Source organism: Leuciscus leuciscus (assembly GCF_965113295.1).
Source record: "Leuciscus leuciscus genome assembly, chromosome: 3".
Taxonomy (NCBI): domain Eukaryota; kingdom Metazoa; phylum Chordata; class Actinopteri; order Cypriniformes; family Leuciscidae; genus Leuciscus; species Leuciscus leuciscus.
The window spans coordinates 24049170-24069367 of NC_138727.1; the positions used below are offsets into that span (position 1 = coordinate 24049170).

Here is a 20198-nt window from a genome sequence, read left to right on the forward strand (position 1 = left end):
AGTTCAATTCTTTAATTCTTTAATAATTCTTATCAGTGCGAAAGACACTAATTTTTGTCATACAGGCAAGTTTTATACATCATTCAAAACTGTTAAATATCTACTTTTATTTGTGTACATAATAAATAACATAAACTCATAATAAAAACAAAATGTTCTGCTTTTCATAAAATAAAGAAAATAAACATGATGCACGTTCTGCCGTCTCTCTGTGTGAAGTTCCTTCTGAAACGTGACAGAAAATGAACTATCTCAGCGAATACTTGCCACCCATACTTGAGATATCTTTTTAGAAAGCTTGAAGTGTCTATTTTTAGATGTTAATCATATCAAAAACAAATATTCTCTAAGTAATCCGTATGAAAGTAACGAGATGTACAGTTTCTCAAGCGCCTGCTCATTACCTCTAATGTGACTACACACACGCGCGTACGAGCGATTCATATGCAAATAGTCCACGTGAAGGAACGTGAACCTGTAAACGCCCTCAAAACAAAGCATCAGACTTCATCATACCTCTGCTTTTAATCGAGTTTGGAAGACACACTGTGAGTTTACACTGGATTTACCTCAGAAGAAGAATGCAATTTGAAGATACGATTTTTAAGGTAAGAAATGCATTATCACTTATAATAGTTAGCATGTTATTGTTGCATAAACTTCACATTGTACTAGCTGAACTGGTGTCAGACTAAAATGTATGAAATGGATGGAAACATGTTGAAATATGAACTATAGACAGGTAGGCAACCTTTCAGTGTTAAATACATGTACGACACAAGGAAGTTTTAAGCTTGATAATATAAAACACAGCATGAAATAAAAGTAGGCTAGTATAAGTGTTTACACTAACATTATGAATATTATAATGTTTAGACCCTTGTTTACTGTTAAATACTGTCTTTGTGGATATCTGTTCAAACGTAGATGTTTATTATGTGGTAACAATAATGGAAAGCATTGTAATTTTGGGTCACTAGATTGCCCTAGTAGCTTTTGAGGGCCACATTATAGCCCTGTGCATTTGAAAGCAAAACGTGCCAAACATTAGGCTACCTGTTTTTACTCCAATCTCATTTCATAATGTCAAAACAAAAAACAAATGATAACATTTGAAGTAACATGATAATCCATATATGTTTCTCTAGTGTAGTGTACTGAAGTGTTCCTTTATACTGATTTATCGTTATAGGCCGCCTGTATTTCTGTAAAGTAAAAGTTATTATTATTTTATGCAGCCCTACAAGTATATGCCTAAAAGGCACAACAATCCTGGTGTTCATATTATATATATATATATATATATATATATATATATATATATATATATATATATATATATATAAATATAAATATAAATATAAATTATTATTATTTTATTTTTTTGTTGAATTTTAAATCGCGATTTTAACCAGAAAATCACAATTAGATTTTATTCCCCAAATCGTGCAGCCCTATAGTTTCTCCTGATATCAGCATGTTCACAGTTGTCTTTTCTTTTTTTATAAATATATATATATAATACAGGGACCAGATGACACCGATGAGCCCTGCTGACTTGAACATTCACATGCGTCTCTGTACATGAACATGGTAAAATGAAGCAAACATCTTGGAAATGGGCACAAAGGTGTGTGACCTCACGTCTCTCTGTTTAGATCAGTGTGCTCAAGAATGTGCCTTTTTGTCTTTTGTATTTTAGGACTATGTTGTGTTGTAAATAAATCAAAAAAATCAAAAAGCCATTCTTTTTTTAAATCTCTCATCCTCCTTTGTTTTGTAGTTCCCTCTCAGTCCCACCTGATAGGGCCATTAGGGGAGGATCTTTGTCTTCCCAGGTGTGAAACACCTCAATGATGATTCACGCATCCTCGCATACAGCTTTCTTACACAAAACATGTCTTACAAATTTTAAATCAATATATTGTTTTATGTGAATGTGTGGGCAGGATGTCTTTCACATCGTTTTAACTCTAGACTAAGTGATAAAATTTTCAAAAGTCTTGTAAACAAATAGTCAGTATGGGTTTTATGGCCTTATTTCAGTGATTTTTTTTTTTTTTTTTTTACTACAAACCATGCATAAATGTCATTATCTCAAAACTACAAACTTTTACATACATGCTGCTGACGTATTATTGTAGCAGAGTTTTTGCTGAATACAGTGTAATAATCAGACTTTAGCCATGAAAATGTCACAAGTAACAGAAATAAGCACAAATATCAGAGCATGTCAGAACACCTCCAGGGCCCAGAAAACACCTCAGACCCCAGAGGGTTAAAACACAATGACGTTTTATTTCACGTCTTTGCGTTTGCATTGCCTCTCGCATTGAGCTATTTGATCTACAACCATTTAAAGGGATACTTCAGGATTTAGCATTAAGCTTTGTATTAGTAGAAAACCTGTAGTATTTTCGAATTACCGTGCTTTCCACCCTCATATCCCCCTGAGATGAGAGATTTATGCATTTTTTGTCTGGAAAAAATCCTCCGATGACGCAAAAATCGTCATTTTGCGTCATCGGAGGATTTTCTGGCCAGAGGCTAAAGACTACAGCCAGTAGTTGGGGCTGTCCCGCATGTTTTCAACCCGCCCATAGGAGGTGGGATCTCACTCACAGAATGTACACAGTATCAGCCGTCTTTCTTTGGAAGCTAAGCTAGCAGGCTCTTGTTCTGTGGAGAAAGCTGAGTAGTAGGAGAAAGCTGAGTAGTAGGGGTTACCATCCTCTTTTTCCCGGACATGTCCGGCCGTCGAGATCGTCCAAAATGTCCGGGATTCGGCTTTTGCTTTGTGCAGTCGCCATTCATTGTTTACATGCACACATTTTGTTTCAATCTAACTGAATTCATTCCGATTGGTGAATCTGAATGTAGTGTTTACATGAACACTAAACAAGTGATCAGTCGATGTGCGTTTTAACATTGCTAAGAAAATTCCCGCTCCTCCGTGAGAGATAGGAGACCGGCGCGTCTCAGTAATGACGCCACCGGCCTCGCGCCGTTCTCCCGCGCCCCTCAGCCTCATCCTGCTCGCCACAGTAAACATGATGAATGGCGACTGTAGAACGCAAAAGCCGAATCCTGGACATTTTGGGCGATCTTGATATCCCTGGCAAACTCGTCACGGAGACTCACTAGTAGCCTAACCTTGTTGTTTTCAACTGCGCTCTCTAACCGGGAGGCGTGGCCTCGTAGAGCAGCGAAGCAAGTGCATTCTGGGAGTTGTTGTCTTTCATCCACATTTCTCAGTCTAGAAAACTCCAAATTCAAAAATATCTTCACATTTCTTCTACATAAATGACCTATTTTAAATACACATTCATCTTTCCAGAGGTGAAGTACCCCTTTAAGTATTCCTACAGCAACTGATTTGGCACACATCATTCTTTCTTTCTATGAAAACTTTTTTTCTGCGCGGCCGCACACACTCAGCTTAGAGGGAACATTGGCTACAAATGTGATATAGAAATTTGCTACCATAATTTAAAGGGGTCATGAATTGAGAAATCAAAGTTTCCCTCCTTTTTACATGTAAGAGGTCATTGTACTATAAAAAGGTGTGTGTGTATTTACATTTATATTTAATCATTTAGCAGACGCTTTTATCCAAAATAATACAATAATACAAATATAATAAAATAAATACAGTTGTAATCAAAATTATTCAACCCCCATTGCAAATCAGGTTTGTTGGCAAATTTTACAGACTTTCACCTGGTTGCAATGAACAAATCAAACAAAAGTAATTGAAATAGCTCAACACAACAAGTGTTTCAAGTGGTTTCCTCAAATTCAACTGAAAATGCAACTTTTAATGACTTCTGCAGTCTCAAAATTATTCAACCCTTTCTTGGCAAGCACCTGTAGTACTCTAGCAAATGAGATGTATAACCAGACACCAGCTTCTGGCAGCATTTCTGAGGAATCTTAGTCCATTCCTCATGAGCAATGACCTCCAGTTCAGGAATATTCTTGGGTTTGCGTGCTGCAACCGCCCTCTTCAAATCAGAGATTTTCTATGGGGTTCAAGTCAAGTGACTGTAATGGCCACTGTAGAATTTTCCAAGACGACTTCTGCAACCAAGTTTTGGTGGAATTTGAGGTATGCTTGGGATCATTGTCCTGTTGGAAGATCCAATGACACCCAAGCTTCAGCTTCCTCACTGACGGCATGATGTTTTCTCCTAGGGTTTTCTGATATAAAAAAATGAATCTTCCCTTCCACACTCTGCAGGTTTCCAGTGCCAGAGGATGCAAAGCAGCCCCAGGGCATCACCGTGCCAACACCATGCTTAATAGTAGGCAGAGTGTTCTTTTCAGCATATGCTTAATTCTTCTTCGTCCAGACATACCACTGAGCCATAGGGCCGAATAGTTCCAGTTTTGTTTCATCGCTCCACAGAACAGAATCCCAAAACTTCTGTGGCTTATTTATATGATTTTGAGCAAGGTAGTGTAACGTACTTAACATCACTACATTGCTTTACAAAATTATTGCGTTTCGGGAGTCGGGACACTTGACGGAATTGTCTGTGTTTTTATTTTATTTAGTTTCAGTTTTAGAAATTATAGTTTAGCAGAGTAAACAGAACACTTTGAGTGTAGACCAAAGCGAGATGTTTAATTTCAGCAAAGTACAAATGCAAAAACTACAAATGAAAGTTTCTGAAATAAGGCCACAAAACACATACTAAATATGTGTCCATAAGACTTCTGAATAATGCATTTTGTCGCCTAGAGTTTTTTCTTCAAAATTATGTGAAAATCATCCTGCCTAATCATTCACATAAAACAATACATTGATTTAAATTTTGTAAGACACTTTTTGTTTGGAAAGACAATATGCGGGTGGGCGTAAACGATCCAACACCATCATGACTATTGAGTGGTTCACACCTGAGAAGTTCACTCCCATAATTAGCCTTTCATTCAGGTGTGTCACTGAGCCACAAGAAAGAATGCAAGGACAAAATAAATATTATATATAAATATATGTATATATAAAATTGGTTCACAGTTGGAAACACAGTTGTTGTTGTTGTTGTTTTTACAAATTGTGCTTGCAAATTGTATAATATCCAAGGTAAATATTTCTAGTAATAGTGCAGTTAATTGTTCTCACTGTATTTTCAGAAAGTTTTGGAATATATTATCTACCCAAATGTGTCACTAATAAAGCACAATGAAAATTATTTAAAGAGAAGGCTTATATTGACCTTTTAAGATTTTGTTTACATCTATCCTTGTGTATATATATATATATATATATATATATATATATATATATATATATATTTGCTATTTTATTAAAAAGGTTATACAATTACAACAACAATTAAAATGTTAACAATATTTCCAGTGTAATCTTTCTTTGTAAAAACTAAAGTATACATTTTATCATGCGTATTTCAAAGTTAAGGATTCATTAGTTTGAATATAGCCTACATTGGAACAAACACTATAATAACATCTTAGTTGATGACTTTATTTTTGACAAAACATAATATATATATATATATATATATACACTCACCTAAAGGATTATTAGGAACACCATACTAATACTGTGTTTGACCCCCTTTCGCCTTCAGAACTGCCTTAATTCTACGTGGCATTGATTCAACAAGGTGCTGAAAGCATTCTTTAGAAATGTTGGCCCATATTGATAGGATAGCATCTTGCAGTTGATGGAGATTTGTGGGATGCACATCCAGGGCACGAAGCTCCCGTTCCACCACATCCCAAAGATGCTCTATTGGGTTGAGATCTGGTGACTGTGGGGGCCATTTTAGTACAGTGAACTCATTGTCATGTTCAAGAAACCAATTTGAAATGATTCGAGCTTTGTGACATGGTGCATTATCCTGCTGGAAGTAGCCATCAGAGGATGGGTACATGGTGGTCATACACCACCACCACCAGCCTGCACAGTGGTAACAAGGCATGATGGATCCATGTTCTCATTCTGTTTACGCCAAATTCTGACTCTACCATCTGAATGTCTCAACAGAAATCGAGACTCATCAGACCAGGCAACATTTTTCCAGTCTTCAACTGTCCAATTTTGGTGAGCTCGTGCAAATTGTAGCCTCTTTTTCCTATTTGTAGTGGAGATGAGTGGTACCCGGTGGGGTCTTCTGCTGTTGTAGCCCATCCGCCTCAAGGTTGTGCGTGTTGTGGCTTCACAAATGCTTTGCTGCATACCTCGGTTGTAACGAGTGGTTATTTCAGTCAAAGTTGCTCTTCTATCAGCTAGAATCAGTCGGCCCATTCTCCTCTGACTTCTAGCATCAACAAGGCATTTTCGCCCACAGGACTGCCGCATACTGGATGTTTTTCCCTTTTCACACCATTCTTTGTAAACCCTAGAAATGGTTGTGCGTGAAAAACCCAGTAACTGAGCAGATTGTGAAATACTCAGACCGGCCCGTCTGGCACCAACAACCATGCCACGCTCAAAATTGCTTAAATCACCTTTCTTTCCCATTCTGACATTCAGTTTGGAGTTCAGGAGATTGTCTTGACCAGGACCACACCCCTAAATGCATTGAAGCAACTGCCATGTGATTGGTTGATTAGATAATTGCATTAATGAGAAATTGAACAGGTGTTCCAAATTTTTTTATTTTTTTTATTTATTATTACAGGGACAGTGTATATTAATAAACATTTCTGCCAATATGCCAGAGTTAGCCAGAAGGCTATTTTTCATCTGCAGTCCCCGGACAGATGTTAAAAGTCACCCTAAAAGAGAGTAAATAATAATCCTTTAGGTGTGTGTGTGTATATATATATATATATATATATATATAATTATTATTATTATTATTTTAATTTTTAAGTGTGTATATATCTATTTTTTTAAGTGACAAGACAGAGAATATTACTTGTCTGATATATATATATCAGACAAGTAATATTCTCTGTCTTGTCACTTAAAAAAAATAGATATATACACACTTAAAAATAAAAATAAAATTAATAATAATAATAATATATATAATAATATATATATATATATATATATATTTTTTTTTTTTTTTTTTTTTTTTTTTGCGCAGTAAAAAGTAATGTTGGTTCTAATGACAGAAGTGAGAGGGAGAGGATTTTTCAGGAGTGACTTTTTACTGCGCAGAGTCGAAGTGCTCCCAACTTCAAGTGCTATTCCGCCATACATTATAGTTATCCTTTTTACCCGCTTAGAAAAGTACCACGTTTTATTTTGTGTCACCATACTTGGTCGTGTAACTACTCGTGTAACTGTATTTAAATAGGGAAAACATGGAGCTGTTTGGTCGCTTCTAATTTCATCTCTGTTTGGTTCCTAATGAATGAACTAGGCTAAGCTAAGTGCTATCAAAGTTTCGCCCACGCTAGAGCGATTGAGTGTACGCACTGAGACGAGAGAGGTATGTATCAACTCGTCTTAGTTAAGGGAATAACATAGTTTAATATGAAAAAACGGTGGAGTATCCCTTTAACGATGAACTTGGTGGAAGAGTAGGAGATTGACTGACTGAAAATTTCGTAGAAAACAAAAAAATAAATCAGGGTACTAGAAATGCCATGAAAAGAATGAGAGGGAGGCCAGGAGAGTTGTTGTATCCCAGTTGATCAATACGTTCTTAAAGACAGGTTGCATTGTTATTTCGCTGGGAATAAGAAAACTACCGTCGACTAAAGCCTGCCGGGTCCTGTCACTCTTCATTATCGGTGCGCACCACAATCGACCGAATGATTATGTGGTCAAAATTTCTCTTTTTACACTATTGTACATAGTCACTAAATTACCACGAGTCACGACGCATTATATTATGCACCTGACCTGCCGGCTGATGATGTATTTATTACATCAATAAAACACGAATACACACTGCACTTAGATGAATACATTTATTAGATTTAATAATATTACCATTTCCATATTATCTTTATTAAAAAATAAGACAATAAATTATTTTATTTTTAAAATTTGACTGCATTCTTGTCAGTTTCTAAATGTTTACTTTTTGATTTATGAATTATAACAGACTGATGGGAAAAGAACATTATTTTGCTGTTACTTTTTTAAAATTGGTTTTATTATTATTCAACAATTTCTTGCTTTTTGTTAGTTTTTATTAGTTGTAATTTTTATATAAACATTTAACTTTTAAAATAAAGGTTTTACAACAACATCACCATCTTCTGTTATATGTGGGCCTCCATGCTCATCTATTGTACAGTATATGATATTGGTGGAGGGTGGTGGTGGCCCACATCAATATTTTTTTCAGGGGGCCCTGAATCCTATAGCTATGGCCCTGATAGGGGCTATCCCCTTCGGGGCTTGGCCCCTAATAATAATAATAATAATAGTAATAATAATAATGCAAATGAACAACCAAGCGAAGGTGACACAGGAGTCTATTCAAGCAAAAGACAGCATATGTTATTTCTGTGAAACACAGCAATACCAACGTTACTCGCGTATCAAGAAGAAATAAAGCAACCTCGACTGTTTTCAGGCCTTCCTGCTCCTTAAGCTCTCTCAAGCACTATAAAGCTTCTCTGATATTAACCTGGGCCTTACCTCTTGCCTGATTGTAACCCTTCTTTTTAAAGTTATATTCCCCTGGCCTTTTCCTCTTTTCTATTTTCTCTGCCATCTCTCTCTTTCAATAGTTGTTCTGCTAATGTCTGTCTTGTGCACTGAGCTCCCTCTCCTCCCCCATCATGAGTGTATACTCACCTTACTGCTGTTTGGTTACAAGTGTATTTTGATGTGTTTTTCAAAAATCACTTATTGAACCTTTAAATAATGTGGGAACTATTATAGCGGCACCTAGCAATCAAGAGCGGACATTTACCCAATTAAACAATTACCCACCACTACTGCAAACACATTCTGGTTGAGTACAATATGTATGCTGCTGTCGTGTTCTAAATCCTTAATTCTTTTGTAAAGACTTCATAATTGGTTACATTATTTAAGTTCTTAGTTCTGTGTGGACTGAGGCTTATTAAAAACTTCTCCTTCACTTTCAGAGAGAACAGGATATGAGAATGAATGAAATGGGTACCCGTGGAGCCATTAATATGGGAGGTATGATCGTATTGAGACTCCACATGCAATTGGAAACTGCTGTGTGAGCTGTCTTTTATATTTGAGTACATTTTTGGGGCTGTGCATCACTTGCATGGGCATTTAAATGTTGGAGCATGGATTTGCCTCTTTTTACGAAAGTGTGTTGTCTGGTATGTTAACCTGGAAAAATCTTTTTTTTTTTTTTTTACTCTACATAGTCTCTAATCTCAGTTTCAGATTGAAGGCTTTTTCACACCAAACAGTAATGCTTAACGCAAAGAAAATTTTGAATGGAAAAAATGGATTCCTATAGAATTAATCCCCATCAATATTCTTTTTACCTTATTCTGTACATATTTACAATTTACATGAATTAGTTTGAACATTTTTGCATAGTTTTTATATTAACATCCAATTTTATTTAATTGGTGGTGGGGCGGGCCTTAATTTTATCCATGTGGAATTGGATGGTTGTGGTTTGCTATTGATCGATCTCATGTGATTGGCAGGTTGCCCCTCCCTCACGCCAGTAAACTTTCCAGGGAGGGAAAGATATTTTGACTAAAGATTTTGACACGCATTAATTAAGAAAAAAATATGTGCACAGATAAATCATTTACAATAAATCACTGAATTAAAAAAGAAAATTGACCATTTCGATTTCATGGTGACTTGAAGTGTGTGAATATATATATATATATATATATATATATATATATATATATATATATATATATATATTGCATATATATGGAGCTGTTAAAAGATTAAAATAATTAATTATTTTAAAAACTATTCATTTGAATGACATATTGTATGTTATGTGTGCTGTTTAAATAGACTCCAGACAGTTATAGCATTCACTGTTTAAATAGACACCAGACAGAGACTGATTTGATTTTTTTTTTTTTTTTTTTGCTCACACAAATGCAGAATTAACATTCCTCAAAATAAATAAATAACGCACAGGCGAATACAAACACCTTTTCTTTTTTTTTTGCCAACCTGCAATAATTAAATGTTAAAGGTGCATTGCGCAAGTCTCTGAGTTTTTGCAGAACTATGCCCCCTCTGGCGGCAAGCGAAACTGCAACAACAAAAGTTTTCTTTTTTTTATCTTACGTGGAGTTTGCGTTGGTGTTTGAAATGAACTACAAGCCGGTCTCTTAGAATCCATCTTCTACGGAGAATGGCGGCAAATACACAAACCTGCCAGACATAGCCAGGTGAGCGTGCCGTGAACGCGCATGACGTCACGCCCAGTCTCAAATTCCGACCCGAATCCCTCTTATTTATTTTACTGTACAGGATTATAGAGACAATCGCAGTGATCAGAGAAGGGCTCATTCAGCCCATCAGGCAATTGTTTAAGCATGTATGGGTTAGAAAACGGGTATTTTTAACATGAAAAGTTGCGCAATGCACCTTTAAATAATACAAATGTACTTGCGTTATCACTTTATGCGTAAAAATTCTCACTTTAGAGAAATTCTCACATCTTAAGTTCAGATCTTTTCTGAATTTGCACGAATTAGTGTTTCCTTCAGCCTGATGCATATTTTCTTCACTTTTTCACATTGTGTTTGGTGTGAAAATGCCTTCAGTAATTATTTTTTGTCTTTTGTCTTGCTAATGTGTAATACTTTTTGATGTGCGGTTACAAAGGGCATCATACTTCCACACTCGATTTCTACATTTGCAACGGCAATTTTTTTGCTACATTTTGTATTTTCTAGTTTTATTCGTCTTTCTTGTTTTTTAGTGTTAATTGCAGCAAAGTAATGTACAGTCCCAAATATATATATATATTTTTATTTTAATGTAAGGTGTCACAGATCCATACATTACAACATATTATAATGTATTTTTAGTTTCATTAAACCTTTTAGCCCTCTCAGTGAATGTCAACTGTACATTGTCTTATGTAGATTCATTTAACCCTGTTGCTGCGGTTAGCGGTAACCAAGGCCCCTCACAAATGATGGGCATAGCAGGCCGAGTTGGAGCCATGGGGCCTGAGGGATCATCAAATATGGGGACACACCTGATTTCAGATAATGGAGTGATGGTAATGTATATATGTTTGGCATCTATAATTGTACAGTATCTGTACTATAATCGCATTACCATCTCAGACTTTTTTTTAGTGTATAGCAGTGTATTGTCAGCCATGTTATAACTGGGGATGTAACGGTACACAAAATTACGGTTCGGTATGTACTTTGGTGTTGAGGTCATGATTCAGAATGTTTTCGGTACACTTTTTATTATTAAGTTGGCTTGGGAAAGCCAACTTACTGAAATCCTATTTAAACTTATTAAGTTGGCTTGGGAAAGCCAACTTACTGAAATCCTATTTAAACTTCTTCTTCTTCTTCTTCTTCTTCTTCGCAAATTTTGGACTCTAACTCCTCCTAGACCGTTCAAGCTACATACTCCAAACTCGGGTCAGACCTTCATACTGTTCTGACTTGGCGTGCTATATCTTTTCAGACTGGTTTGAGTTATGGTTTTCTTAAAAATTAATATTAAAAATCATAAAAACCCCATAGACTTTCATTGACCAAAAGTCCATGTCTGTTTGAACTATGTTCAATGTAAACTGCTGGAAGCCCTTGATACTCAATTAAGCTTTAAGGTATCTATGTTCTTTCTAAATAATAACTTTATCTATCTATCTATCTATCTATCTATCTATCTATCTATCTATCTATCTATCTATCTATCTATCTATCTATCTTCAAACCTTATCTATCTATCTATCTATCTATCTATCTTCAAACCATATCTATCTATCTATCTATCTATCTATCTATCTATCTATCTATCTATCTATCTATCTATCTATCTATCTATCTATCTATCTATCTATCTATCTATCTATCTTCAAACCCTATCTATCTATCTATCTATCTATCTATCTATCTATCTATCTATCTATCTATCTATCTATCTATCTATCTATCTATCTATCTATCTATCTTCAAACCTTATCTATCATCTATCTATCTTCAAACCTTATCTATCATCTATCTTCAAACCTTATCTATCATCTATCTATCTTCAAACCTTTTCTATCTATCTATCTATCTATCTATCTATCTATCTATCTATCTATCTATCTATCTATCTATCTATCTATCTTCAAACCTTTTCTATCTATCTATCTATCTATCTATCTATCTATCTTCAAACCTTTTTCTATCTATCTATCTATCTATCTATCTATCTATCTATCTTCAAACCTTATCTATCTATCTATCTATCTATCTATCTATCTATCTATCTATCTATCTATCTTCAAACCTTATCTATCTATCTATCTATCTATCTATCTATCTATCTATCTATCTTCAAACCATATCTATCTATCTATCTATCTATCTATCTATCTATCTATCTATCTATCTATCTATCTATCTTCAAACCCTATCTATCTATCTATCTATCTATCTATCTATCTATCTATCTATCTATCTATCTATCTATCTATCTATCTATCTATCTATCTTCAAACCTTATCTATCATCTATCTATCTTCAAACCTTATCTATCATCTATCTTCAAACCTTATCTATCATCTATCTATCTTCAAACCTTTTCTATCTATCTATCTATCTATCTATCTATCTATCTATCTATCTATCTATCTATCTTCAAACCTTTTCTATCTATCTATCTATCTATCTATCTATCTATCTATCTATCTTCAAACCTTTTTCTATCTATCTATCTATCTATCTATCTATCTATCTATCTATCTATCTATCTATCTATCTATCTATCTATCTATCTATCTATCTATCTATCTATCTATCTTCAAACCTTATCTATCTATCTATCTATCTATCTATCTTCAAACCATATCTATCTATCTATCTATCTATCTATCTATCTATCTATCTATCTATCTATCTATCTATCTATCTATCTATCTATCTATCTATCTATCTATCTATCTATCTTCAAACCCTATCTATCTATCTATCTATCTATCTATCTATCTATCTATCTATCTATCTATCTATCTATCTATCTATCTATCTATCTATCTATCTATCTTCAAACCTTATCTATCATCTATCTATCTTCAAACCTTATCTATCATCTATCTTCAAACCTTATCTATCATCTATCTATCTTCAAACCTTTTCTATCTATCTATCTATCTATCTATCTATCTATCTATCTATCTATCTATCTATCTATCTATCTATCTATCTTCAAACCTTTTCTATCTATCTATCTATCTATCTATCTATCTATCTTCAAACCTTTTTCTATCTATCTATCTATCTATCTATCTATCTATCTATCTATCTTCAAACCTTATCTATCTATCTATCTATCTATCTATCTATCTATCTATCTATCTATCTATCTTCAAACCTTATCTATCTATCTATCTATCTATCTATCTATCTATCTATCTATCTTCAAACCATATCTATCTATCTATCTATCTATCTATCTATCTATCTATCTATCTATCTATCTATCTATCTTCAAACCCTATCTATCTATCTATCTATCTATCTATCTATCTATCTATCTATCTATCTATCTATCTATCTATCTATCTATCTATCTATCTTCAAACCTTATCTATCATCTATCTATCTTCAAACCTTATCTATCATCTATCTTCAAACCTTATCTATCATCTATCTATCTTCAAACCTTTTCTATCTATCTATCTATCTATCTATCTATCTATCTATCTATCTATCTATCTATCTTCAAACCTTTTCTATCTATCTATCTATCTATCTATCTATCTATCTATCTATCTTCAAACCTTTTTCTATCTATCTATCTATCTATCTATCTATCTATCTATCTATCTATCTATCTATCTATCTATCTATCTATCTATCTATCTATCTATCTATCTATCTATCTATCTATCTTCAAACCTTATCTATCTATCTATCTATCTATCTATCTATCTATCTATCTATCTATCTATCTATCTATCTTCAAACCTTATCTATCTATCTATCTATCTTCAAACATTATCTATCATCTATCTATCTTCAAACCTTTTATATCTATCTATCTATCTATCTATCTATCTATCTATCTATCTTTAAAACCTATCTATCTATCTACAAACCTTTTCTATCTATCTATCTATCTATCTATCTATCTATCTATCTATCTATCTATCTTTTATAACTAACAAATCTTTCTTTCTTTCTAATCTTTCTTTCTAACTAATCTTTCTATCTAATATTTCTAACTAATCTTCTTCCTTTCCTTTCTAACTAATCTTTCTTTTTTCTTTCTTTCTAACTAATCTTTCTTTCTTTCTTTTTTCTTTCTTTCTTTCTTTCTTTCTTTCTTTCTTTCTTTCTTTCTTTCTTTCTTTCTTTCTTTCTTTCTAGCTAATCTTTCTTCTTTCTTTCTAGCTAATCTTTCTTTTTCTTTCTTTCTAACTAATCTTTCTTTCTTTCTAACTAATCTTTTTCTAACTAATCACTCTTTCTTTCTTTCTTTCTTTCTTTCTTTCTTTCTTTCTTTCTTTCTTTCTTTCTTTCTTTCTTTCTTTCATTCTAGCTAATCTATCTTTCTTTCAAACTAATCCATCTTTCTTTCTTTGTTTCTTTCATTCATTCTAGCTAATCTATCTTTCTAACTAATCAATGTTTTTCTTTCTTTCTTTCTAACTAATCCATCTTTCTTTCTTTCTAAATAACTAATCCACCATTCTTTCTTTCTTTCTTCCTTTCTTTCTTTTTCTTTCTTTCTTTCTTTTTCTTTCTTTCTACCTAATCTTTCTTTCTTTTTTCTTTCATTCTATCTATCTTTCTTTCTTTTTCCTTTCTTTCTTTCTTTCTAACTAATCTTTCTTTCTTTCTTTCTTTCGAACTAATCTATCTTTCTTTCTAACTAATCTATCTTTCTATCTAATCTCTTTATTTATAACTAATCTATCTTTCTTTCTTTCTTTCTTTCTTTTTAACTAATACATCTTTCTTTCTTTCTTTCTTTCTTTCTTTCTTTCTGTCTTTCTTTCTTTCTTTCTTTCTTTCTTTCTTTCTTTCTTTCTTTCTTTCTTTCTTTCTTTCTACCTAATCTTTCTTTCTTTCTAATCTATCTATCTATCTATCTATCTATCTATCTATCTATCTATCTATCTATCTTCAAACCTTATCTATCATCTATCTATCTTCAAACCTTATCTATCTATCATCTATCTATCTTCAAACCTTTTCTATCTATCTATCTATCTATCTATCTATCTATCTATCTATCTATCTTCAAACCTTATCTATCTATCTATCTATCTATCTATCTTCAAACATTATCTATCATCTATCTATCTTCAAACCTTTTATATCTATCTATCTATCTATCTATCTATCTATCTTTAAAACCTATCTATCTATCTATCTATCTCTCTATCTATCTATCTATCTTTAAAACCTATCTATCTATCTACAAACCTTTTCTATCTATCTATCTATCTATCTATCTATCTATCTATCTATCTATCTATCTATCTTTTATAACTAACAAATCTTTCTTTCTTTCTAATCTTTCTTTCTAACTAATCTTTCTATCTAATATTTCTAACTAATCTTCTTCCTTTCCTTTCTAACTAATCTTTCTTTTTTCTTTCTTTCTAACTAATCTTTCTTTCTTTCTTTTTTCTTTCTTTCTTTCTTTCTTTCTTTCTTTCTTTCTTTCTTTCTAGCTAATCTTTCTTCTTTCTTTCTAGCTAATCTTTCTTTTTCTTTCTTTCTAACTAATCTTTCTTTCTTTCTAACTAATCTTTTTCTAACTAATCACTCTTTCTTTCTTTCTTTCTTTCTTTCTTTCTTTCTTTCTTTCTTTCATTCTAGCTAATCTATCTTTCTTTCAAACTAATCCATCTTTCTTTCTTTCTTTCTTTCATTCATTCTAGCTAATCTATCTTTCTAACTAATCAATGTTTTTCTTTCTTTCTTTCTAACTAATCCATCTTTCTTTCTTTCTAAATAACTAATCCACCATTCTTTCTTTCTTTCTTCCTTTCTTTCTTTTTCTTTCTTTCTTTCTTTTTCTTTCTTTCTACCTAATCTTTCTTTCTTTTTTCTTTCATTCTATCTATCTTTCTTTCTTTTTCCTTTCTTTCTTTCTTTCTAACTAATCTTTCTTTCTTTCTTTCTTTCGAACTAATCTATCTTTCTTTCTAACTAATCTATCTTTCTATCTAATCTCTTTATTTATAACTAATCTATCTTTCTTTCTTTCTTTCTTTCTTTCTTTCTTTCTTTTTAACTAATACATCTTTCTTTCTTTCTTTCTTTCTTTCTTTCTTTCTTTCTTTCTTTCTTTCTGTCTTTCTTTCTTTCTTTCTTTCTTTCTTTCTTTCTACCTAATCTTTCTTTCTTTCTAATCTATCTATCTATCTATCTATCTTCAAACCTTATCTATCATCTATCTATCTTCAAACCTTATCTATCATCTATCTATCTTCAAACCTTTTCTATCTATCTATCTATCTATCTATCTATCTTCAAACCTTATCTATCTATCTATCTATCTATCTTCAAACATTATCTATCATCTATCTATCTTCAAACCTTTTATATCTATCTATCTATCTATCTATCTATCTATCTATCTTTAAAACCTATCTATCTATCTATCTATCTATCTATCTATCTATCTATCTTTAAAAACTATCTATCTATCTACAAACCTTTTCTATCTATCTATCTATCTATCTATCTATCTATCTATCTATCTATCTATCTATCTATCTATCTATCTATCTTTTATAACTAACAAATCTTTCTTTCTAATCTTTCTTTCTAACTAATCTTTCTATCTAATATTTCTAACTAATCTTCTTCCTTTCCTTTCTAACTAATCTTTCTTTTTTCTTTCTTTCTAACTAATCTTTCTTTCTTTCTTTTTTCTTTCTTTCTTTCTTTCTTTCTTTCTTTCTAGCTAATCTTTCTTCTTTCTTTCTAGCTAATCTTTCTTTTTCTTTCTTTCTAACTAATCTTTCTTTCTTTCTTTCTAACTAATCTTTCTTTCTTTCTAACTAATCACTCTTTCTTTCTTTCTTTCTTTCTTTCTTTCTTTCTTTCTTTCTTTCTTTCTTTCATTCTACCAAATCTTTCTTTCTTTCATTCTAGCTAATCTATCTTTCTTTCAAACTAATCCATCTTTCTTTCTTTGTTTCTTTCATTCATTCTAGCTAATCTATCTTTCTAACTAATCAATGTTTTTCTTTTATTCTAACTAATCTATTTTTCTTTCTTTTTAACTAATCCATCTTTCTTTCTTTCTAACTAATCCATCTTTCTTTCTTTCTAAATAACTAATCCACCATTCTTTCTTTCTTTCTTTCTTTCTTTCTTTCTTTCTTTCTTTCTTTCTTTCTTTCTTTTTCTTTCTTTCTACCTAATCTTTCTTTCTTTTTTCTTTCATTCTATCTATCTATCTTTCTTTCTTTTTCCTTTCTTTCTTTCTTTCTAACTAATCTTTCTTTCTTTCTTTCTTTCTTTCTAATCTATCTTTCTTTCTTTCTAACTAATCTATCTTTCTTTCTAACTAATCTATCTTTCTATCTAATCTCTTTATTTATAACTAATCTATCTTTCTTTCTTTCTTTCTTTCTTTTTAACTAATACATCTTTCTTTCTTTCTTTCTTTCTTTCTTTCTAATCTTTCTTTCTTTCTTTCTTTCTTTCTACCTAATCTTTCTTTCTTTTTCTTTCATTCTATCTATCTATCTATCTATCTTTCTTTCTTTCTTTCTTTCTAACTAATATTTCTTTCTAACTAATATTTATTTATTTCTAACTAATCTTTCTTTCTTTCTTTCTAACTAATATTTCTTTCTAACTAATATTTCTTTCTAACTAATATTTCTTTCTTTCTAACTAATCTTTCTTTCTTTCTTTCTAACTAATCTTTCTTTCTTTCTGTCTAACTAATCTTTCTTTCTTTCTAACTAATCTTTTTGTTTCTTGCTTTCGTTCTAACTAATCGTTCTTTCTTTCTTTTTTCTTTCTTTCTTTCTTTCTTTCTTTCTTTCTTTCTTTCTTTCTTTCTTTCTTTCTTTCTTTCTTTCTTTCTTTTTTTTTTTTTTAGCTAATCTTTCTTCTTTCTTTCTAGCTAATCTTTCTTTTTCTTTCTTTCTAACTAATCTTTCTTTCTTTCTAACTAATCTTTTTCTAACTAATCACTCTTTCTTTCTTTCTTTCTTTCTTTCTTTCATTCTAGCTAATCTATCTTTCTTTCAAACTAATCCATCTTTCTTTCTTTGTTTCTTTCATTCATTCTAGCTAATCTATCTTTCTAACTAATCAATGTTTTTCTTTCTTTCTTTCTAACTAATCCATCTTTCTTTCTTTCTAAATAACTAATCCACCATTCTTTCTTTCTTTCTTCCTTTCTTTCTTTTTCTTTCTTTCTTTCTTTTTCTTTCTTTCTACCTAATCTTTCTTTCTCTTTTCTTTCATTCTATCTATCTTTCTTTCTTTTTCCTTTCTTTCTTTCTTTCTAACTAATCTTTCTTTCTTTCTTTCTTTCTAACTAATCTATCTTTCTTTCTAACTAATCTATCTTTCTATCTAATCTATTTATTTATAACTAATCTATCTTTCTTTCTTTCTTTCTTTTTAACTAATACATCTTTCTTTCTTTCTTTCTTTCTTTCTTTCTTTCTTTCTTTCTTTCTTTCTGTCTTTCTTTCTTTCTTTCTTTCTACCTAATCTTTCTTTCTTTCTAATCTATCTATATATCTATCTATCTATCTATCTATCTATCTATCTATCTATCTATCTATCTTCAAACCTTATCTATCATCTATCTATCTTCAAACCTTATCTATCATCTATCTATCTTCAAACCTTTTCTATCTATCTATCTATCTATCTATCTATCTATCTATCTATCTATCTTCAAACCTTTTCTATCTATCTTTTATAACTAACAAATCTTTCTTTCTAATCTTTCTTTCTAACTAATCTTTCTATCTAATATTTCTAACTAATCTTCTTCCTTTCCTTTCTAACTAATCTTTCTTTTTTCTTTCTTTCTAACTAATCTTTCTTTCTTTTTTCTTTCTTTCTTTCTTTCTTTCTAGCTAATCTTTCTTCTTTCTTTCTAGCTAATCTTTCTTTTTCTTTCTTTCTAACTAATCTTTCTTTCTTTCTTTCTAACTAATCTTTCTTTCTTTCTAACTAATCACTCTTTCTTTCTTTCTTTCTTTCTTTCTTTCTTTCTTTCTTTCTTTCTTTCTTTCTTTCTTTCTTTCATTCTACCAAATCTTTCTTTCTCTCATTCTAGCTAATCTATCTTTCTTTCAAACTAATCCATCTTTCTTTCTTTGTTTCTTTCATTCATTCTAGCTAATCTATCTTTCTAACTAATCAATGTTTTTCTTTTATTCTAACTAATCTATTTTTCTTTCTTTTTAACTAATCCATCTTTCTTTCTTTCTAACTAATCCATCTTTCTTTCTTTCTAAATAACTAATCCACCATTCTTTCTTTCTTTCTTTCTTTCTTTCTTTCTTTCTTTCTTTCTTTCTTTTTCTTTCTTTCTACCTAATCTTTCTTTCTTTTTTCTTTCATTCTATCTATCTTTCTTTCTTTTTCCTTTCTTTCTTTCTTTCTAACTAATCTTTCTTTCTTTCTTTCTTTCTTTCTTTCTTTCTTTCTAATCTATCTTTCTTTCTTTCTAACTAATCTATCTTTCTATCTAATCTCTTTATTTATAACTAATCTATCTTTCTTTCTTTCTTTCTTTCTTTCTTTCTTTTTAACTAATACATCTTTCTTTCTTTCTTTCTTTCTTTCTTTCTTTCTTTCTGTCTTTCTTTCTAACTAATCTTTCTTTCTTTCTTTCTAACTAATCATACGGTCGAGTGAATGCTGGCGCGTCTTTGCTGCCGCTGCTCTCCGGTTTTCCTTTAACTATGTGGATTAACTATGTGTGGCTTGTGCTCGCCTGGACTGTCCTGTCCTTGGTTTCTCATTCATCGACTGCACTGTTCCAGTATTCTACAGCTGAGCTTCTGAGGTTCCGTTTATATCTACATGACGATTCACCACCACCAGCTCTGCTTTCACACCCGGATATTGTATACCTGCCTCGTCGGAAATACATTCACCGTGGC

The 20198-nt window shown here is 31.7% G+C and overlaps 1 protein-coding gene and 1 long non-coding RNA gene across 3 annotated transcripts in view; one reads left to right on the forward strand and one right to left on the reverse strand.

Moving 5' to 3' along the window:
- Positions 1 to 20198, forward strand: part of pspc1 (paraspeckle component 1) — a 189374-nt gene that overhangs the window by 131748 nt on the left and 37428 nt on the right. Inside the window, exons 7-8 of one of the 2 annotated variants that reach the window (XM_082165388.1) lie at positions 9034 to 9091; positions 11002 to 11141. The exons of the other annotated variant lie outside the window; for it this stretch is intronic. Coding sequence (XP_082021514.1) covers positions 9034 to 9091; positions 11002 to 11141 — 198 coding nt within the window. The remainder of the gene's footprint in view (positions 1 to 9033; positions 9092 to 11001; positions 11142 to 20198) is intronic. 2 annotated transcript variants of the gene reach the window in all.
- On the reverse strand, positions 10058 to 10995 carry LOC309495678. The gene is made up of 2 exons (XR_014204785.1): positions 10229 to 10995; positions 10058 to 10190 (listed from the first exon to the last, which is right to left on the reverse strand). It is a non-coding gene; the product is annotated as an uncharacterized lncRNA (long non-coding RNA).